Here is a 25,948-nt window from a genome sequence, read left to right on the forward strand (position 1 = left end):
AACTCCTGACCTCAAGTGATCCACCTGCCTCGGCCTTCCAGAGTGCTGGAGTTACAGGCGTGAGCCCCCATGCCTGGCCTCTCTGATTAATTTCTGTTGCCCACACTTGGTGGCATGCCTGAGTGAACACCTACACACGTGTGGGAGTGTGAGGATGTGTGAGTGTGAGAGCATGTGTGGTACTCCTCATGCTATTGTTTTCCAGGGCTCCACATCTCAACTATGTGATCACCCTTACAAGCCCTCTGGAATCTCCCCACTCGGCAGTGTGTAGGAGAGGTGCATGTTGTGCCCTGTCCAGCCCAGGGCAGAAGCAATGAAACCACATTGATCACAGAGTCAGTTCTCCTCTGAGGAGTCAGGGACCCCCCTCTTTCCTTCCTGTGTGTTCCATGTATTCCCAACTTCCTATCCTGGCTGATTTCTAAGAGAAGTTACAGCCCCTTTCAAAACTACACAAGCTACCCCAAAATCAAATAAAATTAAAAATAAGTGATTGATAGCCATGGAATGGAATGTGGAGTATATGCAGCCATGAGAAAGGATGGAGGACAGACTCATGCTACAACCTGGATGAACCTGGAAAATGTGCTAAGCGAGAGAAGCCCCACACAAAAGGCCATGTATTGTGTGATGTATATGAGACATCCAGAATAGGCAAATTCATAGAGAGAGAAAGTGGTTGCCCAGAGACAGGGGATAGAGGAAATGAACGGTGACTGCTAATACATAGGGGTTTCCTTTTGGGACAGGAAGAAAATCACCTGGATTTAGATATAGTGATGGTTACGCAATCTTGTGGAATAAAAGCTACTGAATTGTGTATCTTAAAAGGGTGAATTTTATATTTTGTGAATTATATCTCAATAATAAAATAAGTAATTGAAGTTGGGGCAGACAGTAAGGGCAGGGAAAAGCAGAGATAGACAATGGCGGTTAGAGCCAATAATGCCATTTTGATGGCAGAAGAGGAGTGGCAGACAGGGGCTGCCAGAGGAGGGGCCCTGGAGGCAAACCAAAGAACTCTTAAGTGAGGTAAAGTGCACTGAGAAGGGTTGAGCATGTGAATACTGTCCTTCAATGCTCTTAAAGAGCTGTCATTTTCCTTAAAAAAAAAGTGTTGGCGAGTAATTCAAACTTACAGAAAAGTTACAAGAATATAACAAAGAACACCTGTATACTCTTTACCAAGAGTTACCACATTACATTTTGCCCCTTTGCTTTATCATTTGCACATGCTTTCTCTCTAATATACAAATTTTTTTTCTGAACAATCAGATGCCTTAGCCCTAAATAGTTCAGTATGTATTTCCTAAGAATTAAGATATTCTCTCATAAAACTGCAATATAGTTATCAGCTTCTATAAGTTTAACATTGATACAGTGCCTGTATCTAATTTATCATAAAGGGCTGTTTTAAGCAATGTTAGCTTTGGAAACTGTGATAGTGGAAAGCATGGTGGGAGCCCAGGTTTCTTCTTTAATTCTGTGTACAGTTACCTGCCCTTGGGACGTACTCCTTCTTTATCCCCTAGCTGAGAACCAAGGGCTTTCCTCACTTGTATCCATTTCCTCAACCTGAGGATCTTTTAAGGCAATTGAGCCTCTTTTTAAAATATTTTTTGATGCAGGGAAGAAGGGCACCAACTAAAAGCAACTTAAATTGAGAAATTTTAGTTCATTTAACCATTCTCTTCTTTCTGCTTCTTATTATTTTTCTATAGGAGTAAGGCTATAATATTGTAAGTATTACCATAATTTATTGGTAACGAATTTAGGCTCAGAACAACTTTTAATCTTGCTGTCCAATATGAGTTATTAAAATAAAATATTAGGACAAGCCCCATGCACTAACATTTTTCTCCTTCCTTCTTCCTTCCTTACACAAAATTTGCTAAGCCCCTACTACATACTAGGGCTAAGTCAGTAGCTAGTGATAAAATGATGAATCAGACGCCCTCTCCTGCCTTCATGAATTGCAAGCCTCCTGGGGAATGCAGACAACTAAATGAACAATGACCATACAGTGCCCATATTGATGGACATGTGTGCACTCTGGTAGGACCATAGAAACTAAGGCAAGGAGGCAAATGGATTTACTTCAAGATTATGCTTCAACAAACAGAGATTCATTCAACAATGCTGGTCACTGTGCTGAGTCTGGTGTTGCAGAAATGAACAGCAGATACAGCATCTTCTTTCATGGAGCTTACTGTCTACTGCGGGAGACAGGCATCAATTCAACCAACATGTATTAGGTGTCTATCATGTGTGAGGCAATCTGGGTGTGAGGAGGACAGACGACACCGTCCTTGCCCAAATTGAAGACATGAGTCCTTTCTCATCTGTTTAGAGGAAAACTCAGAGTCCAAGGCTCATCATAAGAAAAAGCAAATTATTATTCCAGACATCATCTTCCTCGCAGAAGAGCAAGGAAGGCAACCTATAAAGTGAGCTTCTCCAAGACCTTTAAAGATGTGAGGCTTAGGATGGTCCTAAAGGAGGAGGAGAACTTTTTTTCCTTTAGAAAACATGTAGAATTTTATTTTCAAATTAGCTTTGGGAATATGAATATATGCAGATGTTTAAAAAAATCAAAAAGTAAAATTTTCTTTCTTTCCTAACCCCCAGCCACTCAGTTCTCTCCTCAGGGACAATCACTATTAAGGGTTTCTTTTACTTTCTTGCAGGAAACATGTACAAACATATGCATGCATACATACTCCCCCCTCTCTGCTTTATGCATTTGGCTCTGCTCCTTGCTTTTTCGACTTAAACCATACACTACAGCTATATTCTTTCAATGACTGCATAGCAGGGATGAACCATACCATATTTAACTAGCTACCCACTGACAGAATTTACGAAGCTTCTAGTCTTTTGCTGTAATAAACAATGCTGTGATGCACTGGGGAGTAAAATGAGGAGGAATAAAATTGTACATTAAGTATATAATATGGTCAAGGTCAACTATTATTTTAGAAATAGGTAGATTTAACAATCTGTAGAAAACAGATTTGCACCAAAAAAACAGGCCCAAATGTACAAGGACACTGGGGAAAAAAACACAGGTCAGTTTATCACCAACTGGGTTTATAAGATACCAAGAAAAGTAAACATCTGGTCCTTAGCATAATATTGTTCAGAGAGGCATAATGTAGTTTGCACATACTTGGAAGAAAATCAGCTAGGATCAGGGTCATCCCCGAAGAACAGCACAGACACAGAACCATTCTTCAGATGGGAATAACGTAATCATTTTAGGAAGGGCATGCCTAATATGGGCACAGAAGTGGTTGGCCCTGTAGGACCAGCTAGGGGTAGTACAGATTATAGCAGGTATTAGGAGGGGTAAAAGTGGGGAACAGAAGGAGGAGAAATTTGAAAGGTAAATAGTTTGTAAACATGTACACAGGGGTTTGAGCACTCTTGGGATTCAGCAGGCCTACGGCTTCTCCAACCTGCTGGCCACTGTGGCCTGGCTGTTCAGCACACGTTCTGCTGCTGCCCCTGTGCTATTAACCAGTTGGCATTGCTGCTGGGAGGAACCCAAGAACCAGGAGAAGGTCCACCCATCTGGTTCTGGATAAGAAGGCAGTACTGGAACCATCTGGGCAACCCCCTGATTATTTAGGGAGCTCTCCTGCCTTTATTGATGTCCTACAGTGGATAGTTCTCACATTGTGATTCCTGAAGGAAAATTCCCAGAAGTAGAATTTCTAGATCTAAAAGCATATGCAATGTTATATTTTGAAAGGTAATATAAAATTGCCCTCCAAAGAGATTTATACCAATTCATATCCCCATGTGCTGTAAGAGAGAGTGCCTGCCTCTCTACTCTCCCTCCAATTTAGTGTATTATCAAACTCTTTGATCTTTGACCATATGATGAATTGTATCTGAAAAACAAAGTCTTCATTTGCATTTCTCTTATAATATGTGAAGCTGAATATCTTTTTCTTATGTTTAGAAGCCATCTGCTAGGGCTCTTTCCCCCTGGTAAGCTGTTGGTTCCTGTTCTTTGTTAATATGAACTATTAAGTTAATGACATTTTTCTTATTGATTTACAGGAGCCCTTTATATATATAAGGAAATCAAATCTGATGTTATCATTTTCCCCCAGTTTTTTGTTTCTCTGTTGACTTTAAGGTATTTTCCCCTTCCAGAAATTTTACATCATTATATAGTGAAATTTATCATCTTCTTCCCACTGATTTGAAATGCTATCTTTACCATAAGGAAAAATGGAAGAGTAGAATTCCTTAAAAGAAAACAGAGCAAGTCAAGATAAGCTGGCTTGGCTGGAATGGAGGGTGTATGTGGAAAATGACATTGGAAAGATCTTGGCTCCCTGAGGCTGAGGGTTCTGCCCTTTGAGCAAGCAGGACCCTGAAATGGCTGCAGGAATTGCAGCTGCAGGTTTAGATGTGTTCAGTCCCTCAAGACCATATGTTTGATTTGCCTGGGAATCTGTCTTTACAGACACTGGTCACCTGGGAAGGTGATGTCCTTGTGTGTGTGCAAAAGGGGGAGAAGGAGAACCGTGGCTGGAAGCAGTGGATTGAGGGGGACAAGCTGTACCTGGTAAGTACTGGGGTCTGCTCAGCTCCCCTCCATTGTGCTTACACACACTACTGTGGTCACCTAGCCAGGCACTTTGACAAGAAAAATGGCCCTGCACTCCTACCCGGAGCTCCAGCCAAATGCATGTGGTCATATAGTCAGGAAGCCATTCCCATCTGGCTCAGGGGACTCCAGGAAGAAATCTATATGGCTGTTTCTGTGAACAGCTGCAATTCAAAAGAAAGTTCAGAATGCTGAGTTAGGAAGCAGAGATCCAAGGAGAAATACAGGGAACCTGCTAAAGACCATCTGGGGAGAAATGTGAGCCACAGAATTTAGATGCCCTGGAGGAGGGTGGGACAGGGCTTTCCCACAATGATGGGAGCCTGGGAGAGGGAGTGGGTAGGGAGGAGACAGGACCCACTCTGACTGGGAACTGCCTTGACCTCTCTCCATAAGATATGTCCTCCTGATCCCAAAATGTTTTAGGTTAATTTGGTACTAGAACAGAGCAGTAGGAACAATAACTGATAACCTTAAATATCTTATACCTGTCGAGACAGCTTAATTTTTCATTCTTCAATCTTCAAGGCACTTCATGGGTTCACCATTCAAATGGCGAAAAATCTTTCACTCCTTCATCCTTTTTCGCTCATTTGTAAATGAATGGCTCATTCAGTGAATGGCTCTTCATTCATTAATGCACTCACTTTGGAATCAGGCAGGTACTGGGCTCCAATGTCAGTATTCAGGTTGCCACGGCGCCCTTCACAGTCAGCCTTGCTTCACCTGAGATCTTTATTTTGAAGGCAATGTCAGCTGATGATATATGGGAGGCATTCATCGTGTTTTCCACTGATGGCTTTCCCTACCTGCACTGGTTTGGATGATGGATTTTTCTAATTGTAGTACAATCCCCAGTGGTCCCTGTGGCTTAGACAATGGATTCATAGTCAACTGCAATGACTGTGGTGGTCCTTCCCACACTCACGTTTTTCCCTCCTCCTTCGAGAATCAGTGAGGGTCAAATAAGGCCTGGGGCTCCCTCTATCTGGATGAAAAACAGGACCTTGTTGGCTGCACAGGCAAGCCTGGGAAAGCCTTTCTGCACCTCACACCCTGCGGGTACCTGTGCCACCACCAGCCACTATTCTAATCACCAGAGGCCAGAAAGCCAGGTTAGAGGGGCAGCTCACCGGCCAGCATCTTTTCAGGCCCTTACCTTCCAAACACTTCTTCACACTAGGTCCTTTCCTTCCTCATGGCTTCGCTGCCTTTTATAAATTGGGCCATGTTACTTTAATCATAGGAGTAGGAGAAATCCTGTCCAAGAGGGTCATTTCTTCGCATTTTTCATTTTTATAGTTGTTCAAGCTCAATTCAAGTGTCAAAATCAAGTTACTGCTACCTGCAGGGCATGCCCGGTGATGGGTCTGTGAGATGCACTTTGCCCAGAATGCCTAAGTGTCCTCTTTATTCCAACCTCCCACCCCCAGATACCAAGGGGGCTGAGAGCTGGGCAGAAGAAAGGCCTGGCCTGTTAGCCCCTCACCCACTTTCTGACGTTGCAGGAGCTGACCTGTGGCAACCAAGTGTGCCGTCAAGTGTTCAAAAAGAAGTGATAGCAACGCAGGAGGCCTGCCAAGCACGAGCTCCCCACTGCCCACACTGAGTGTCTACTGGCTTTGAGAAGCAGCTGTGGAGACCTTCCCACTCTTGACAGCCCCATTAAGGCATCTGGATGGGTTTTAAAGAGAATGTGTAGGTAGCAGTGATAGACATATTCCCCTCCTTTAAAACCTAGCATTAAATGGAAAAACAAAAATTACTCCCATATTTTGAAACCCTTTATATCGATCTCCGTTTATTTCTAGAGCTGTCAGTTTTACCCACAGACAGAAGACATGACTGTCTGTGTGATTTTTCATGTTGGTTAATTTGTTTCAGTTTATTTTATTTTGTTTCTTTTTTCTTAGCTTGTTTGTTGGTTTGTGGGGGACATGGCGGGTGGGGAGGAGGGTATTTTACCTAGAAACATTCTGTGGCCAACACAGCATCTGCTACTGACTCTTGAATATCCTCGTTTGAGACTCACTCCTTTGGATAGCACATTATTTCTCCAAAGTTCTATTTTAGGATACATATGCCTCCCAGACTGCACCTTGCCCTGAGCAGGCTGGGCAGAGCTATTCCAACAGATCTGCAGTGCCAGCTGCTCTTGGCCCAAGCCAGCCCTCTGTCCATCAGCCCTGTGCTGCAGAGGGGGTCACTAACCACATGTCTACTCAGGCTCAGTGTAGCTTCTCAACTACTGCCACATGCCAGGTGCCACAAGCTCTGGGGCCAGGAGGCCTGAGTTCAAGTACTGCCCCTTCACTTCTTAGCTGGGTGACCATGGGCCTGTCATTTAGCCTCTCTGTCCTCATTTTCCTCTACTATGATATGGAGAAGAGATAAAACTACCATCTCCTCCACTGGGTCACTGTGAGCATTAAGCAATTTAAAACATGCAATGTGCTTGCAACGGGCCCTGGTATGTGGTAAGGATTCAGTCCCTGTTAGCCCTGGTCCTTCTGCTGAGTTACCCCCTCCACAGTCTCAGAGGTCCTGGTGAGCAGATGCTAAATAGAGATAGGTCAATACTTCCACAACCTTCTGGTGCCTTCAGAACATTACGTTCATTATTCTGAGCAGAATTGTATTTTGCTGCTGGGTACACAGATGGAATAGCACACCTGGAAGGATAGGGTGGTTAATGCAGACAGATTTGTGATGGATCATTCATGGGGTCCTAAGTTCATGGGGTCCTGCAGGTAAAAGGCATATCCTTCATCCTTCTGTCCCACCATGAGGCAAGCATTCCCTTTGTAAGGCAGGTTTATCCCCAGAGGGGTAGCACATGGTGTTAGCACACTTCGGTATGATTTGAACGATCAGATCTTTTCATTGATTCTGAACATCCTAAATGGGATTAGGGGAATGGATAGAAAGGCTGCAATCCAGCCATGTGGCCCAGGGCCAGCCTTGGCTCAAGCCCTTTGATCAAGCCATCATGCCATGGGCCTCCTGGCAAGCTGTGCTCCCAAACAACCATGCCATGTTCCTGCAGCAAGAAAGCCAGAAAAGTGCCTGGCTGGAGCCTCATGTTGGCTGGGAGAACAGAGGAGGCGGAGTTCTCTCACATGCATGGCCTTTTTGGTCAAGTCAGTCAGAGGTGCTGGGGAGAAAGGGGAGCTTCCTGAGGAAGTGCAGACCCCCTCTCCTGGGGCAGACAGGGAACCAAGTAGAGGGACCAATGAAGTGGACCCTTTGTCCCCACCTTCCTAGAGCTTCCCCAAGAGCCCATCGCCACTCCTATCACTCCTGCCAGGCTTGCCCTTGCTCACCACAGGCTCAAATGACCTCTCACCTGTCCCTCAAGAAAACCCTATTGAATGGGGTTGTGTCTGAAGCCCACTGGGGACTCACTGTAAAGTATTCCATGCAGGTAAGGCGTTAGTATTTATTAATGATTTTTGATCCTGGGTTTTGCAAAGTGTATTCTAGGAGATATTAGTCCTTAAGATTCCATAAAAAGGTTTATGGTCAAATAAATTTGGAGAACTATATCCCCTTCCTAGAAATTCATAATGAGAATTAGCATTTTTAAAGCTCTGACAAGTCCTCCAGCAAAGACATCCAGTCTGAAACCGTGGAATCCCCTTCACCCAGAAGAGTTCCATATCCACAGGGTGCTTTGGAAGCAATGAACTCATTCCCAACATGTGCACGCCACTTTTTCAATTATACATGGCAACGATATACTTTAAAACTCTCATTTTCCAAGTGGGATAGTCTCAGTACATTTTTTCCACAAATGAAAAGTAACTGAATGAATTAGTTTACATACAGTATGAAAGACTCGTAGTGGCTATATTCATTCTACTGATAATTCTTTTTCAAAGAAGATGCATCTGAACTCAAAGTAGTACAGTTTTAGGGCCCATTGAAAAGCCTGGGCATCTATTTTGGGCCAGAGCCTTCTTTTCATTCCAGCAGTCACTGTGGATAGGATAAGTCAAGTTGCCTCTCTCATATTTCTGGTCCCTCAGCCTGTTTGAGAACCAAACCATGGCAGGAATGCTTCACTCCAGCACCAACAAGCCTAGTCAGGAGTAGAGTAGAAAAGATTAACTTTTAAGACCCATCTGGGGCTTATACTGAGGACAGGGCAGGCCAGTGGGAAGCACTCTTGGAACCTCAAAACCCCACCTCCAGGGAGTATCATGAGAGACATTGGGGTTAGCTGTTAATCAGTGGGGCCTGTTCTTGAAAGTTAAAGAAAAGCTGTCCTTGAAAGTTAAAAAAAAAAAAAAAAAAAATCCAGGCTCACAAATGGGCAGCATTGCAGGGTGGCTCAAGCTTGGACTTTGGCATCAGCCCTTGGTTTGAACATGGACCTTGTCACTCTCCAGCTGTGTGACTATGCAGCAGTTACTTCCCCTCTCTGAGCCTCCCCTTTCTCATCTGTAAAGTGAGCATTATAGAACCTGCTACATAGGGAGTCATAAGGATTGAATAAGACCCTGTGGTACAGCGCCTGAAACAATAGTCAATTCTCTCCCTATACACAGATTCTCCTCCCCAGTCCCATATATTTATCGATATTAATACATATATGATGACGTGATGATTTCCTTCATGAAAACTCTTTGCTTTCTAAGAGTTTTAATACTGAGATCACTTACTGTAGTCATTTCCAAAGGTGAAGATCAAACAGAAGGACTAAAAACACAAATTCCTGCCCCCTCCCCTGCTCCTCTAATCTGGTTCTGAGGTCAGGGACGGGGTGTGGAATCTGTACTGTTTCAAGCTCCCCAGGCGAGTCCTCTGCAGGTGTTAGCAAATACACTGGTAAACCCTACCTCATTCATCCAAAGCACGATCATTTTAAACATATTTACCCACACATGCACATCCACATACTTAAGCAAAAGCCCAAGTCCACCTCCACAGGTGAGTAAAGTCAGTGGTCAAAGGTCACGTGAACCACGCACACATCTTTCTGCTGATGCAGTATTAGGGCCCCTGACTATGTCCGATGAGTCCTGTAAGAGAAGGGATGTTACCCTCTCTAGAGCAGCTTCGTAATGGGGGAGATGTTTAGGCCCTAGATAATGGCAGTGGGTGATGGGAACAGGGTGATGTGAACAGGTGGTGAAGGAACCAGCACAAACAAAGGCACAAGACAGAAAAAGGCAAGGAGGGTTGGGGAGAGGTGGGGTGGGGGTTCTTGCCCATGGTGGAAGGCAGGAGGACCAGGATCTGGGGGGCTGTTCTCTCAGGCTCGGATAGGTCATGAACACTTGTTTGGCCTCAGTCGGTGCACCATGAGAGCCAGATCTTCTCAGGAGAGTGATGTATCTGGGATTCTGCGGCTCAGAAAATGATACCCCAAAGTATGGCACTTTTAGTGTGCTGAGTACTTTGAACTAAAGGATATTGGAACACCTCAGAATCAACCTCAGAACCATGGTCTCTTTGACTTCCTGCTTCCTAACTCTCATCCTTCATTTCTCCCTCAAAGAAAGTTATAGAAACATAATTCCTTGTCCCCTAGGTGGGTCACAAAAACTGGAACCCCTCTTCCCCAAAACAAGCCATGAACCCTGGAAATACTACTCTCATCTCCCCCTTTCTGTCTAGAAGGTGGCCATAAAGAAATTCTCTGACCTACCCTTATCTGATATTAGATCATAAGACCCTCATTCCGGAGGGGTCCTGCATCATACCCAGAAGGAAGAAATGCTACAAAAGAGAGGCCAAGAAGAACCTGAGAAGACAGGCCTTGCTGGGTTTTCCCATTCAGTCTATTACTACTGGATTATACCCTTTTTGTCAATACAAAAAGAGTACATGGCTGTCCACTCTTCATCAAACCTAAGCATACAAAGTTTCCCCTGGGTCTTGGGGTCTACATTTTTGAAGTCTCCCATATCACATAAAAGTTTGATTAAATAAATGTGTTATGCTTTTCTCTTGTTAACCTATCTTTTGTTCTAGGGGTGCGGTGGGGAGGAAAGATGTCACTCCTTTTCATCCCTAAGAGGACATGAACCACGAATGCACTGCAGTCATTGTTGACAGGACAGACGAAGGTGGGGAGAGGAACCCAGGATCAAGTATTTCAGGGGAGAAGCAGTGAGGGTCCCATATTTGGGATAGGGAGTGGTCACAGGAAGGAAGGGAAGAACAGGAGAGGTGCTTTAAGGAGCTGCCACACTAGGCAGGGCTACACAAAGCTCACAAAGGAGATGAGGGCATAAAGATGGTTGTGGGTGCGGGGACAGGGGAGGACAAATGCACACAACACAGCTCAGCAGTGGCAGAGGGAGAGGGGGATGCCAAAGGGAAAATCACATGTTGGGTTAAGCCTGTTGTACATGAGGTGACAGAGCAATGACTGCAAAGGCCGGCATGCTCTGTCTCCCTCAACCACTGCCACCCTCCAATGGCTAATTGTTACCCCCTTCAAGAGTCCAGCTGCTGCTGCTGGCTGAAAAGGGAGGGAGGTCTTGGCTGGGGCCAGAGCTGATGAAGCAATGACTGCCAGTTTTGAGGCTGGGAGATGATGGTGTCACAAGGGATAAGGGGAGCAAGAGAAGGGATGGGAGGGGAGAATGAGGGAGAAGAGAAAGGAGGAAGGAGGAGAAGAGAGAATGTTGTGGGGAGAGGAAAGGAAACAGGGGAGAGGTGAAGAGGAAGGGATGAAGGGATAGAGGAGTAGAGAAGATGGGAAAGGAGGGGAAAGGGTAGGAGGAAAGGGAAGTGAAGAGGAAGGTAGAGGAACGACAGAGGGAAGAGGAAGGGAGAGAAGAGAGAAAGAGAAAGGAGAAAAGAGCGGAGGAGGAGGAAAGAATGGGAAAGAGGAAAGCAGGGAAGAGGATAAGGCAAAGGGAGAAGAAAGAAGAGGAGAGGGAAGAGGAGGGAGAAAGACTGGAACAAGTAAGAAGAGGCAAGAGAGAGAAGAGAAGCTTGGCAAGAACACCTGCTCCTCACCAGCAAGGGCTGAAAAGAGGAGCAGATGGGGGCTATGTCTTGACTACCCAGGGTTCACAGACCACAGTCAGAGCAATAGGAACTGAGACACACCCCAGGGGCTTTCTGTAGCCTCTGTTGTTTTCTTCTCCAAAGCACAGGAAGATTCATTTTAGAACTAGGCAATTAAAGCAGAGCTAGTGCACCCACAGGAGGCTCATTCTGGGCCCTCAACTGGTCTTCAAGGCAAGGAATAGATCCAGGTTGTAGGCATAATCCTTTGTTAAGCACCTCCTCTGTCCTTATTTGAGCTCCTTCCAGGACTAGGATGTAGGTGCCCATTCAGACCAGGTGAAATACTCAGCCAAAGTCCCATATTTGGTAAGTAACAGAGGCAGAATCTGAACCCAGGGGTTCTGTCTCCAGAGCAGTAAGGCCCTCCACACAGGAAGCAACCCCTGACAGGGACAGGGCAATCCTTCCCCCAGCAATCTCCAGACCCCTGGCATCTTCAGAGACCTCTAATCCCATTTCTTCCCAATCATTTGAAACCAAGTGTGTTAGACAGTTTTTGCATTGCTCTAAGTACCTGAGACTGGGCAATTTATAAAGAAAAAAGGTTTAATTGATGCATAGTTCTGCAGGCTGTACAAGTATGGCTCCAGCATCTGCCTCCAATAAGGGCCTCAGGCAGCTTATAATCATTGCACAAGGCAAAGGGGGAGCCAGTGATGTCACATGGTGAGAAGGGGAGCAAGAAAGAGTCAGGGGGAGGTTCTGAGCTCTTTTAACCAACCAGATCTCACAAAAACTAACCAAGTGAGAACTCACTTATCACCAAGGGGATGGCGCTAAACCATTCATAATGAATCCATCCCCATGATCCAATCACCTCCCACCAGACGCTACGTCCAACGTTGGGAATCATGCTTCAACGTGAAATTGGTGGAGTGGGGGTGGTGGGGACAAACATCCAAACCATATCCCCAAACTTTATTTTTCTGAAATTAGCATTTACTTTAGGTCTCCTTCGAGACCAATGCCACTGCAGACAGGTGGTTATCGAAAGTGACTTGTTTGCATTTTCCCTTCCTGGAGAGGAGTGGTGGGGAGCAGTAGGTCCCACCTCTGTGCAGAGCCTAACAGAGCTGACAGAAGGACTGGCTTCCTGGAGCTGATTCTTCCACTTGAATCTGCTCTTTTCATTCATGATTTGTGATTGATTAGAGGGGCGGGGATTGGGGAAATTTAATTTTGGCTCCCTGATTACACTTGTTGTGTAGACAGATACAATTAGAATCTGGGGCTTAAGAAGATGAAATAGAAATGAACTAGACAGAATTTTCAAGAACTTTAAACATTTGATCACTACTTTTCTGGGGCTGGTGCTCATTGTAATTGCTCCTCATGCTTCTGGCTTGCTGAAGCTATAAAAAGCAAGGGAGGGCCAGAGGAAAGCCTGTAAAAGATGAACAAAATCCCACCTTTGGGGAATATTACAATGGGAAATGTACTCAGCCAAAAAAAGAGCTTCCTAAGATGCTATCATGGGTCAGGTGCTGTGTCAGAGGCTAGGAACACAGAATGTATCCGTCTGAGTCTCACCACAGAAACAGAAACCATGCTAGGCATTTCACACAGAGGAAATTTAGTACAGGGAACAGGTTGCACAGAAGATGGAAAGCTGAGGAGCCAAATAGGAGATGGTGAAGCAAGTCAGAGCTTAACAACATCAGAAAGCTGCCAATTACTAGATAGAGGGACACAAGGAGGAACGTGGTGTTTTCAGAACCCAGAAGCCAGGGCTGCCAGGCAGGGCTGGATCATACAGAGGAGCTATCAGGGAGACACAGCCACTACCAAAAAACCCTGAAAGAGAAGAGGGAAGAAGAGACAGAGGAGCATCCTGGCTTCTCCTTTATTCCCACTTTTTCATCTCCCATCAGTGCTCCCCTTGATAGAAACTAGCCAAAAGCCTGCCACTGCCTGGGGATCCTGGAAAATGTAGTTCCGGGCAGTGCAGAGCAGAAAGGGGAAGGGAGAGGAAGGCATCTGACAGCAAACGGGCATGGAGAAGCATACAGGCAAGTGGCCCCAACTCCTGTCCTCAGGAAGCTCCTGGTCAGACCATCACAAGGATGCATGAGAGGAAGCATGCAAGAGGCTGTAGGAGCCCAGAGGAGTGGCTTGCAGCTGAACCTGAGTGGTAAGGTTTCCCATCAGCACTATTGCCTGACCTGAGGTTTAAGGACTAAATGTGATTTGGAAAGGTCACCTCTGAAGTAAAGGGAAGAAGGGAAGGGGCCATCACAGCTAACACCTCCCTCCTTGTACCCTGAGGCATGCCAGGTACTTTACAGGCATACATGATCTCTCTGAATCCTCAATACAGCCTTACACAGTGATATGAGTCTCACTGTACAAATGAGACTGATGCTTAGCAGTGTAAGATAAAAATGCCCAGAAGACAGGCAGGACATCAGGGTTGGAGTTGAAATGCAGTTTCATGGAGCCCAGGCTCTTGCTGGCCTCTCCCTGTGCAAGGGGCTGCCTTACTGTTATCACCCATCAGTCTTCGGGCAAATGTGACCTTTTCCAAATGCAGACAAACCTTAATCCAAATCTTAAAGGACAATGAAGTTAATAAGAGAGAGCACTTATTGAATTGGAACAAAAGACTATTTTATTAGCCTAATTACTTTTAACTCCTATTAAGTATTTCAAAGCTCGATGGAAGTGGTTACTTTTATTAAGGTTCATTGTTTTAAGCTTAAAAAGCAATGTTTTCAGATTTAAAACTTCTCAAGAGCCCAGGTGCTTGGACTCATTGCAGACCCCCTGGCCTGGGCAAGCCGGGGGTGTCACCTATCTGTGGCCAGGTGTGAGCGTGAGCACGCGGGGACTCTGAGCTTCCTCTTCACAGTGTGCCTCACACTTGCAATTATTTAATGATCTGTAATTATTGTTAATTGCTGTTCCCATCCTCCCGGGTCAGAAACTTCCCAAGGGCTGAGGCAGCCCTTGTGTCCTGTTCTCCTTCCTGGTGTCTCTGTCCTTTGCCCATCAGCAACACTCACTGTTAGCCAGCCTATTTATCAAGCACATGTCAGTGCCAGCGCCCGTGATGGATGCCAGACATTTCTTTCATCCACCTACTCATTCAAGGAGCATTTATTGATCATCTAGTATGAACCAGCTCCAGTGGCCAGGTATTGAGGAAATCATTGGAAAGTAAAAGAGGCAAGTTACCTCTCAACACAAATTTTGTTTTTAAACCTCACAGCCTTGCAGGTGTCATTGTCCTCATTTTATAAACAAGAAGAGTGAAGTTCAAACATGGTGAGCAGGTAGTTCAAAACCACACCCCTAAGAAGTGACAGGGCCAAGACTCATCTCTTCCCTACTTAACAGTTCCTCTCCTCCTTGCTGGGTGGGGTGGCAGGCAGAGGGAGAACCTGCAAATTACCTGGAGAAATTGGAAGACCCAAAGTCAACGGTTTATGTGTTTCTCGTTAAAATAAAAGAGTTCCCTGTAATCCACTAGCCACAGAGGAATGATATTCTATTTGTAACATGCTCTACACAGTACCTGGCATGTAACAGTCACCCAATAAATTGTGGCTAAAACAATAGTCTATCATCACTCTCTTGTTTCAAACCAAAGTGGGACCATATTGCTCTTGTGCAGAGGTTCTCAACCAGGGACAATGTTGTCCCCCAGAGGACATTCAGCAATGTCTGGAGACATTTTCAGTTGTCAACACTGGGGGTGGGGTGCTACCGGCATCTAGTAGGTAAAGGCCAGGGATGCCGCTAACATCCTACAACACGCAGGACAGCCCCCAGTGTCACTATAGAAAGAGAATGAGAAGCTGGTATTGTGGAGACTTCTCCTGGGTTGTTGATTATTCTTTGATAACATTATTTTCAGTGGACACAGAGTGATTGACCACATGGCTGATGACTTCCCAGAATACATTAGTTAAAAAGTCTTTTTTTTTGGGGGGGGGCCTTATAATCCAAGTATAGGATTAATCTTACCTCAACTTAAGAGACCTCCGGACAGTTGCAGCTGTCTATGAGATTTCCGCCTCGAAGGGCTTTGGGTGTTGCCACTGTTTGGCTCATTCCACTCCCCCTGAGTTGTAGTGACTTTCAGGGAGCCTGGAAGAGCTGGACAAAACCTGCTTCTTTGCAAAAAGAGTCAGGGTTCCAAATATTCTGTTACAATTTTTTAAAGATCACTCTCTCAAAGTTCTTTCTCTCCCATATCACAGACCTGGAGGCCCTTTCTTAGCCCCATTGTGACCTTTGGGGAATGTTAATGCATTTCTAGCTCATGGAAACCCCGGAAGCCAGTGTCGTGTGACGTGAGCCCAGCCGGATTAGAATGACTTCAAATCTTTTTAGGATTAAAGAACAATGGCCTTGTCAGAAATGTCAGGATAATTAGAAAAAATAGTGCTGCTTTCCCTAATCAGAATGAAGTTCTGGGGGCTGTAAAGGCATCAGCCAGGAAGCAGCTCCATTTTCTCTAAAACATGAGGCCATGGAAGACCTACAGGGTCAAGACTCTCGCCCCTGATACTCCACCTTGGCCACAAGTGGGAGTCCTCAGTTTATCGTCTGCCAATTACACCTCAATAAAGCTTTTTTAAAAAAATGTTTTAAGTCAGGACTATGAGGGGAACCTGGTTATCTCTGGCTAGAAGGATAAGGAGTTCAATAAAACTCACAGAACTAAAGCCATGAAAGCCTCAGTAGTCATCTGACCCTACTCCTCTCTGTTAGAAGCCAGAGAAGAGACTTGCTAAGATTACTTAGTGATGGGGGAAGCTGGGACTCAAATTCAGATTTTCCCCTCTTGCATTCCTGACCTCTTTCCAATGACAATGAGGTCTAAGGAAAATAGCCACCACACTGAAAGCCATGCTGCCCTCTCTCGGGCTCTCATGCTTTCCAAACCGGGAGACATTATGAAGCGCTGCACTGGGTTCAGGGTAACTAAAAGGACCATCTTACATTTATGAAGTGTCTGTCAGTTGTTATGGCACTGTCATATTTGTTATCTTATATAATCTTTATAAGAACCAGGATGGAAAGGTAGTATCAAAATCTCAATGGCTGATGAGGAAACCGAGGCACAAAAAGGTTAATTTGATTTTCCCTTGTCCAGGTGGCTAACAGCAGAGCTGGCACCTCAACACTGCCCAACCCTAGTCCCCAGACCTTCCCCCGCTCCTTTGGGTGACCTATCTATTGCCTGAATTCCAAGCTCCCTTTTGAGAAAGACCCCACTGGTGGTCATGTGGAGGTTGAATCGTATCCCATTTGGCCTATGTCTCAGTATCCAGGGCCCAGGATCTGTGTGCAGGGCTGAGGGGCTATGGATCCTCTCTAGGAGTCTCAGCTATAAAGGTAACCATTTTTGAGTACTTACTGTGTGTCAGGCACAGAGCTAGACCCCTCCCATGCATTTGTTCATTTAGTCCTCACAATAACTCAGTGGGGTAGGTACCATTTTTATTCCCATTTTACATCGGCAGCTCTCTGATGCTCAGAACACCCAAGAACCTGTCCACATTTCCCAGCTGTGGAGCAGCAGAGCCTGCAATAAACACAGATCAGAAAGTCCCCCTTGCTTTATGCAAGTGCTGGTTAATGTCCTACGATAGGACTGTTACTAGCACCACATTTCACAGTGCAGGAGGGAAGAGCATTGACTAATGAGGCTTTCTCAGGAATTCCATGTCAGGTAAGCTTTTGTTTGTTAAGCATTCACAGGATGCAGAGCCCTCTCCAGGCTCTGAGATCTGAGCTGCCACCCAAGTCAGAAGCAGAGGCCCGGTGTCCTTTGAAATCCTGATTCTACTCAGCTCCTTTTTTCTGAGCTCCAGGAAGTGAAAATGATATATGTGGGAATAGTGGGCTCCTCTGTATTCAGGCTTGTGTTCTCTTTATGGGTGGGCAGTGGGTAGGCATGAGGCCAGGAGGGAATGGTGCCAAAGAAAACTGAGGTTCTTGTATGCCCTGGAGATGGGCTCTGGGTGGGTGAGCAGATCAGACCATGAGAAGAGGCACTTGAAAACAAAGAAGAGGGCGAAGGGTTTTTAGGTTCTGCCCCCATCGTGGCTTTCTGGACGCCAGGAGGAGTTATTGGTGAGCATCCAGCTGGACCCCGATCGGTGATGCTGCTGACTTTCTGGAACCTGCCGTTTTGCTCCCATTCACTTGTCTTTCATTTTTTGCCGTCCATCACTCTGCTGTAAAAAGAGACCTCTAACGGACTGCACAACGACATCCTGCTCAGGCGGTCTCCCAGCCCTGCCCTGCCTCTCCCCTGCAATATTTCCTTAGATGCAGCGGCCAAGGCAGGCCACCCTGACGCCTGAGAAATCACTGAAAGGGGAATCTGGCTGAGCCCCCAGCTCCCAACCACAACCGTTTCCCTCCCTGCTTTCAACTCTGCTAAATAAGAAAGCTGGCTCAGGCATGGTATGAGGGATACTATTGTGTCCTGCCTCTCAGAAGCAATGGGCACCACTTTACAAACCAGTTGGCATGGCGACTGAGCCAGGAGGATGCTTTCAAAATGAGCAATTTAACGTAAAATGATCCTTGCATTTTTAACTGAATGTCACATTCCCATAATTGTAGGACAGCTAATTGGGTAATTGTTCAAAATGTCTTATTTCTGTTCTCATTCCACTGAATGTGTATACACGCAAGCACACACACACATACACACAGTCACACTCACGATGGGCTATGTTACTAATGCCATGGTTACCGATGACCAAAATCGTGAAGAGTTTGGCCTCAATGCTGGACAATTTGGTGGCTATTGATTTACCAGCGTCATCACTACCTAATTTTGTTCAACCCAAGACACAGGCCCTTGTTCATTCCCCTCCTCTCATACAGAGGATGTTTATGACTTTCAAGACGTCAAACCTGTACTCTCACACACCCACTCCAACAGAGGGGAAATCTGCCTGATCAGGGGACTCTGACTTAGGAAAGTTATGGCACGGCTCTGCCTATGTTTTTGAATTCTGAAGCCCCAGCCTAAGCATATGTCTAGGGTTTATTGTATAGCCATCTTTTTTTCAACATTAACTCTGTGAAAAGCACACGTGTTATCATCTGAGACAAAACTGCCTGTTGATTTGTTCTGATTTAATCCTGGATTCTGTAGCATCCATGCTTGGTGCCTGAACTGGAACCCAGGTTTTGAATTCACTGCTTTGGTATACTAGTTGCCACAAAATATTTTTTGTTGTAAACATTGCTTCTGAAACTGTAATCTGGTGAGCAATTCAGTTTTACTGGGTTCCTATGTTAAACTGACTTTAGAGAGAAGGTATCCACCTTACCTCAGGACAGACTGTCCCTCCGAAAAGAGCATGGAGGACTAGTTAACTCATCTTATTTTAAATTCAGATTGCTGCTCTGAATACACTAGAAGTAACCACATGTGCTCAACTTGTGTTTCAGCCTGGGGCAGCAGACTGAGTCTGCTGTTTAATTGTGCTGAAATCCAGAGATGAAAAGCTGGTAACCAAGAGTCTGTCACTGGGAGGGGGTAATGGAAACCCCCCTCCATCTCAGATGACAGACACCATTCTGACCTTTTATTGCTGATTGCGAGCCTTTTGAGTGCAAAGCCTTCTCTTTTGTTCTGATTTTCTGACAACTGTTTAATCATGTTCTGTTCATAGAAATTACAGTAAAATACTCTTATTTCTCACGTATCAAACAAGATAATGCACATAGAAAAGCAAGTTCTGGAAACGAATAATAAAATCCTAAACCTCCCAGCAGTAGTGAAATCCTGAAGTGTGCTGAAGGCTAGGTGTGTAGGTACAGACTGGGAGGCAGAGAAGACATTCATCCTGCCACAAATATTTCCAAATACATTTGCCCTCAACCCAAGGTCCAATCATCAATAAAACAAAAGTCCAATTTTAACAGCACAATGGAAAAACTTTGAGTAGGGAACTGACATTTATTATCTTTAACGTACATTATTTTATCTGATCCCTACCATGGCCCTATAATGTATGTTCCATTAACTCCATTTTATGGACAAGGGAATCAAGGCTAGGGACAAGAGACAATTCCCCGAGTCTGCCTGCTCAATAAGCTGCTGGGTGCTGACTCTCAGGGCCCCATTCTGGTTTTCAAAACATTTCAACTGCCACAACTCCAGTGTCCCATTGGCTGCCTTCCCAGCTGGCCATAGGTCACTTCAGGACAAGCAGCTGTTCCTGAGACGACCTGAGGGCTCGTGGCTGAAGAACTGTCCTAAGGACAGGCAAAGTGTTTGGCCACTCACTAACAAGCAAACATAACCCAGTCTCCTTTCTTCTGGGTCTTCCTCATCCCACAGTGCTTCAGGTACCTCAAAAGCCTCTTGGCTCAAGGAAGGCAGATAGACAAGCTTTTTTCTTTTTTTTTTTAAGAGGGCAAAGCATTTTTGTTGTTTTAAATAAAAGTGATACATATTTGATGTAAAAGATAAACTTCAATGCAATATAGAGAAGTTCAGAGAATGGCAAAAAATTAGAACATTGGTAACATCTTGGCAGACACCCAGCTGGGCACTTTTCTGAACATAAGCATGTGATCATAGGTGTGCAGAAGAGCCTCAGGAGGGTCTTCCCTTTCATGCTGTTCCATAACCTAATTATTCTCACTCAGAATTAGAAAGAGCGGGTATAATTCCTTCTTTTTTCAACACCGTGTGGTATTTCACTTTTTAAATTACCAACCAATCCCTGACTGTTTACATTATTTTTGCTAACTATTACAAACAACAGTAGAACAAACATCCTTAAAAATAGATGGTTTTTGTCTGTTTCTTGTATATCTTGATTATCTCCCTAACCATTAATTCCCAAAAGCAGTGAGTTAACCAAAAATCTAAGACCTTTTCTTTCTTTTCTTTTTCTTTCATTGCTATAAAAATCGGGACAAAAACCAGCTGCCTCAAAATGACCAGAGGAGATTTTCTCCTATTCCTTGGGGGAGTTCTTCATCTATTCCTTACCTTCTACATATTGCTTGCTTTCATATTTGTGATATATACCTTTTTATTTTGCTCATTATAATGTAGGTGGCTCTGAAAAAACTTTCTTTAGGGACTCCATCCTACTGTTCCTAAAGCCTGTTTGTCTTCTCCAAGTTCTAGAGGCTGGGGTAATTCAAGTCTATCCAATTTTTTGTAGCCTCAGGGTGCAGTAGGGAGGAGAAGAACTTATTTGTGAGTGACATGAAGCCTGAAGGACTTTGCCTGTCCCTCTACTGGGATTTTAATAAAGTCCACAGGCAGCTCCCCCGAGGCTTTATAAGGGTCCCTCCATTCCGGAAAAGAACCCAAGGACCAGTGAGACCTACACCCACTGAGGCCTTTCTAGGATAGTTAGGGGCTTTTATTTAAGGCTTTTTGTTTTGTTTTGTTTTTTAATTTTCTACAGAATGCCTGTTCATTACCTACTGTTGCCAGATTTAGCCATCATCATCAATATTATCATCATCTTCATCCCAGGACTCCCAGGTACATTTGAATTTCAGAAAGACAAAAAATATTTTAGTATAGGTATGTCCCAAATGTTGCATAAGGCATCCCCTAAATACTTACGCATTGTTTATCTGAAATTCAAATTTGACTACATATCCTGTATCTAAGCTGGCAGTCTTACCTCAGTTCCTTTCTCTCCAGATTAGGACACAGTCATGTGAATTCTCAGAAGTTTTTTCACTTACCTTCTTCCATCAGAATAGCTTATTGGAAACTTTTACGGGTCATGGTAAGTCAAGCTAGACTTCATTTTATTATTCGATCACCACTTTTTGAACTTCATAGCATGAAGTTGTATCCCTTTCCTTGACTGGCTGCTGCTGGGGTGAGGGGTGAGGGGTGAGGTTGGGGCTAGAGGACAGGAGCTGGTTTAATTTTTTTATTGTTTAAATTCTTTAATTAAGTACTCCTGAAGGGCAAATGTGCAATCTAACTTCATTCTCTATCCAAAACTCGGAAACTCCACTATGTATTGGAGTTTTTTGAAAATGTAATAGGGAGATCGAATCCATAACCCCTAACAAATCTCCTTGAACATCTATTTTCTCTTCTTCCTAAATCTCGTATACCCCACTCTCACTGATGCCTTTCACTAGCTAAAGGCCCTCAAAATTCTCTCTACTCCCAGCCATCTCAACATTTTCTCCCCTCATCTCCTCCCTTCCTTCTCTTAAATCTTTATTCTACAGACTGACTTCCTTCCCTAGAGACTAAGTTCTTCCTCTCTTTCTTCTTTCTTTTCTACTCTCTTGTCCTTCTCTACTCAATTAGTTCTGCAGAAACAACTTCAAACTTGCCTGGTGTGGGGTAGGGTAGAGAGGAATTGAGGTAGAGATAGAATTGAAGCAGGTGGAAAATTGGTGGGTATTCTCATTGGTGGACTGAGGGAGGGAAATGTCTTTGAAATCTTTTATGTTAATAATTGATCATTGATATCCCGTCTCATAGCTCAGTGGTGGACTTTACAATTAAAGGGTTCAAAGTCACATAGCTAGTCAGGGGCATAGCTTAAACCCAGATCTTTGGATTCCAAAGCCTGGGCACCTTTTATTTCATGATGCTGCTTTTCTCACATTTTAGACATACATTGTAGTAGAGATATTAATTTTACATTCACTACCTAATGGCAGGTGCAGTGGTCATGGTGATGGATTCCCCAACATCTAATTCCTCCCCCTAGTATTAATTTGCTAGGGTTGTCATAACAAAGTACCACAAAGTGGGTGGCTTAAACAATAGCACTGTATGGTCTCACAGTTCTAGAAGACAGAAGTCCAAGATCAAGGTGTTGGCAGGATTGGTTCCTTCTAAGGGCTGCGAGGGAAAATCTGTTCCATGCTACTTCCCGGGATTTGTCATTCCTTGGCTTCTGCTGCATCACCCCAAACTCTGCCTTCATGTTCCCTGTTCTCCCTGAGTGAGTCTCTGAATTTGCCCTCTGTATAATGACACCAGTCACAGTAGATTAGGGGTCCACCCTACCTCATTATGACCTCATCTTAACTAATAATAACTGCAATTAGTCTATTTCTGATGAAGCTCACATTCTGAGGTATTGGGGGTTAGGACTTGCAATATGAATTTTGTGGAAGAAAACAATTCAACCCATAGCAACCAAAAGAGATTGACATAAACCAATTATGTTCTTCCCTTCTTGCTAGTCACTGGTTTAGAAGTGGGCATGTAATTTAGGAATAACCAATGGGATTTGAGTGGAAGTCTTCCAGAATCTCATAGGAAAGGCTTCCTGGGTCCTAAAGAGTCACATGAATAGGCTTCTTTCTCGAAGCATTGTCAAGTCTGGGTGTGATATCTAGAACTGCTACAGCCATAAGGTCCCTATCCTCAGGATAAACCAACACAGAGATGCACATAGAACAGAGAGAATCACAGAGCAGCCAAGTCCCCCTGATAATGTTTTCCAGATGCTCCCACCTGTGGAATTCCTATCATGTTAACTAATATGTTTTCCTATTTCTTAAGCCAATTTGAGTCAGAATCTTCTGTTATCTGTGACCAAAAGCATTCTAAGTGATATCAACTAAAAAGACACTACTAAGTAGGTAAAGTATAAATATTGTTCAAAATTCATTCAGCCCATCAGCTTTAACATGATACAAATCATAATGATTGGCATTATTTCGAATTTAGTACGTGAAGTGAGACCAATTAACATATTATGCGATACCATTTTAAATTTTCTTAGCTCGAATTTGCAGCAACAGAAAAAGCAGTTGTTTTCTAACTCAAGTGTGCATCAGCCTCACCTAGGGGGCTTATTGAAACAGATTACTGAGCCTCACCTATAGAGTTTCTGATTTAGGAGATCCAAGGTGAAGCCTGAGAATTTCCATTTCTAACCAGTTCCCAGATACTGCTGGTCAGCATACTACACTTTGAGAACTTCTGCGATGCTAAAATAAACCTTTGTGTAGCCAAAACAGCCTGGGATATGAGATCCTCGTCTGTGTGCAGGGTCTTAAAAACAACTGTAAAAATCATCATCATTATGGAGTATCCACCACATGCAGACCACTGCACTGAATGTTCTGCATTCCTTTAGTCACTTGTCACACTGACTCCTTGAGGTGGGTTTACCAATCTCCTATAGATGGGGAAACTGAGGCACAAGAGCTAAGTTGCTCATCTAAAGGAAGGAACCATGATCCAGTCCCAGGCTTGTGTGACTACTGGTCTTTTTACAAAATATTTTCCCATCAGAGACAAAATACTAGTCTAGCTAGAACTCGGGTTGATGCAGCAGGACAACTGGGAAATTACTGTGTGCCACAGCTTGAAGAAAAAGGGCACCTCTGCCTGAAATCAATCACCCTCAGCCTGGGAGGCGAGCGGCTCTTCGCTGGCTCTTTCCCCTGGGGCAACTCAGTCTCCTGCTGGAAGAATCTGCCTTGGAGGAGGAAGCTATAGGGCTGACAGCGGTGCTCTGCCATTTCCTCCCCCACGCAGTGGGTGCTGCTGGCCCATGCTGCCAGCCACACCCTAGGCCTCCTGAGCGAGCTTTGCCTCTCGCTGCCATACAAGTCAGGGCTGGCACCTCATTTTCCATTACAGAGACAAGGCATTGCCTCCTGGAGGCCAGAGGGAAGACAGGAAGAAATCAGGGAAGCAGACCCTGTCAGTGTCTGGTGAGTCCCAGGATCTGAACCACTCCCTGAATGGGCAGTTTATTCTCATGTGAAATATCTTAATCATCACAAGGAATACAGACAAGGAAGGCAAGTCCATGCTGGATTCCTCACTCAGCAAAACAACTCCAATTGTGCAACTCCTCTAAGAAGGCAGCTGAGAAGTTACTTCTTCTTCTTGTTGTTGTTTTCATTGCTCTGGCATTTGAGCCTGACAGAAATATGGCAACAGGTCACTATTCATTGGAAGCTATTGATAAACCTGATGTGCCAGGGGAGAGCAGAGATTGGCACCTCTGGCTAAGAACATTCGGGGACTAGACCCTGAGAAATGATTTTCCTTCAAGAAAGGATAGTGCCCCCACCCACCACACAAAACTTTGCTGGGTAGGGGGTTGTGCAGGGAGGTAGGGGGAACAGAAAACACCTTGACGTCATCATCTTTCTCCTCCCAATACACTCTTCCCTAAGGCCCTCTTTCCACTGAGGAATGGACCACAGACCCAGGCCCAAGGGTCTTAAAGGATCTTCCTCCTCCCACAAACTTTCATATGCAACTGCTTGTTGAACTCTGCTGATTTGTCATTTCTGGGTGGGAGTCCTTGAATGAACAAGCTGAAATTGGTACCCATAGCAATCCTCTGACCCAAGCTCTTCACTTTAAAGAAGACTCCCAGGAAAGGAAGTTAACTTGCCCAAGCATGAAATGGTTACGGCTAAAGTATGCCAAAGAAAGATCCCACTGAGGACTGGTGCTGGGAAGAAGCTGGCTAGGGGACACATCCTACCCAGCTTAGGTTTGTGCCTACATTTCCTAAAGAAGTGAGGTAGAGGGGAGGAGCAAGACACATGTCAATGAGGGTCAAGGTGAAGAAACCAACTGAGAAGGAAATTAATCTACATAGAGTTCTACTTCAGTTCTGGGAGCTGAAAGCTCAGCTTTAGTCACTTGTCAGTACTGTAAGCTCAGCTTACCTCTCACTCTCCTCAGGACCAGATTTTTACCCCTATTTTACTAATGAGAAAATTGAAGCCCATAGAGGTTAAGTAATTTGCCCAATAATACATAGTTTATACCCAACAGAGCCAGAATGAAAAGCCAGGTCTCTGTACAATTCTCTTATGTTCACACCTCCTTCTCTAATCAAATCCCAACCCCACCCCCAACAAGCTCAAGTCAGGATAACCAAACCAACCTCCTACCAGGTACCCCACCTTGGAAATCTCTGCAAGTCAAGCCACCTCTATATCACCACTAGATTGTTTTTCTCAGAACCCCCTTATTTAAAGTAGTCAGAATGTTGTATAGGTAGAAGTATGTAATATGTAGACTTTCGTGTTTGCCTTCTTTCACTTACCATAATGTTGTTGATAGTCCTCCATGATTTTGTTCACTCCTTTTTTGTTGTTGTTGTTGAGACAGAGTCTCGCTCTGTCGCCTAGGCTGGAGTGCAGTGGTCGGATCTCAGCTCACTGCAAGCTCCGCCTCCCGGGTTTACACCATTCTCCTGCCTCAGCCTCCCAAGTAGCTGGGACTACAGGAGCCCGCCACCTCGCCCTGCTAGTTTTTTGTATTTTTTTAGTAGAGACGGGGTTTCACTGTGTTCACCAGGATGGTCTCGATCTCCTGACCTCGTG

The 25,948-nt window shown here is 44.6% G+C and overlaps 1 protein-coding gene and 1 long non-coding RNA gene across 3 annotated transcripts in view; one reads left to right on the forward strand and one right to left on the reverse strand.

The window, feature by feature from the left end:
• The window catches only part of RBP2 (retinol binding protein 2, cellular), a 28,935-nt gene extending 22,520 nt beyond the window's left edge, over window positions 1-6,415 (forward strand). Inside the window, exons 5-6 of the mRNA XM_011958112.1 lie at window positions 4,484-4,585; window positions 6,136-6,415. Coding sequence (XP_011813502.1) covers window positions 4,484-4,585; window positions 6,136-6,186 — 153 coding nt within the window. The 3' untranslated portion in view covers window positions 6,187-6,415. The remainder of the gene's footprint in view (window positions 1-4,483; window positions 4,586-6,135) is intronic.
• Window positions 6,416-14,736: 8,321 nt separating this feature from the next.
• The window catches only part of LOC105523318, a 51,315-nt gene continuing 40,103 nt past the window's right edge, over window positions 14,737-25,948 (reverse strand). Inside the window, exon 4 of one of the 2 annotated variants that reach the window (XR_001003584.1) lies at window positions 14,737-15,047. This is a non-coding gene — a long non-coding RNA (uncharacterized LOC105523318). The remainder of the gene's footprint in view (window positions 15,048-25,948) is intronic. The other variant, XR_001003583.1, reaches the window with a different exon arrangement.

The sequence above is a fragment of the Colobus angolensis genome, unplaced genomic scaffold, assembly GCF_000951035.1.
Source record: "Colobus angolensis palliatus isolate OR3802 unplaced genomic scaffold, Cang.pa_1.0 Scaffold46, whole genome shotgun sequence".
NCBI lineage: Eukaryota > Metazoa > Chordata > Mammalia > Primates > Cercopithecidae > Colobus > Colobus angolensis.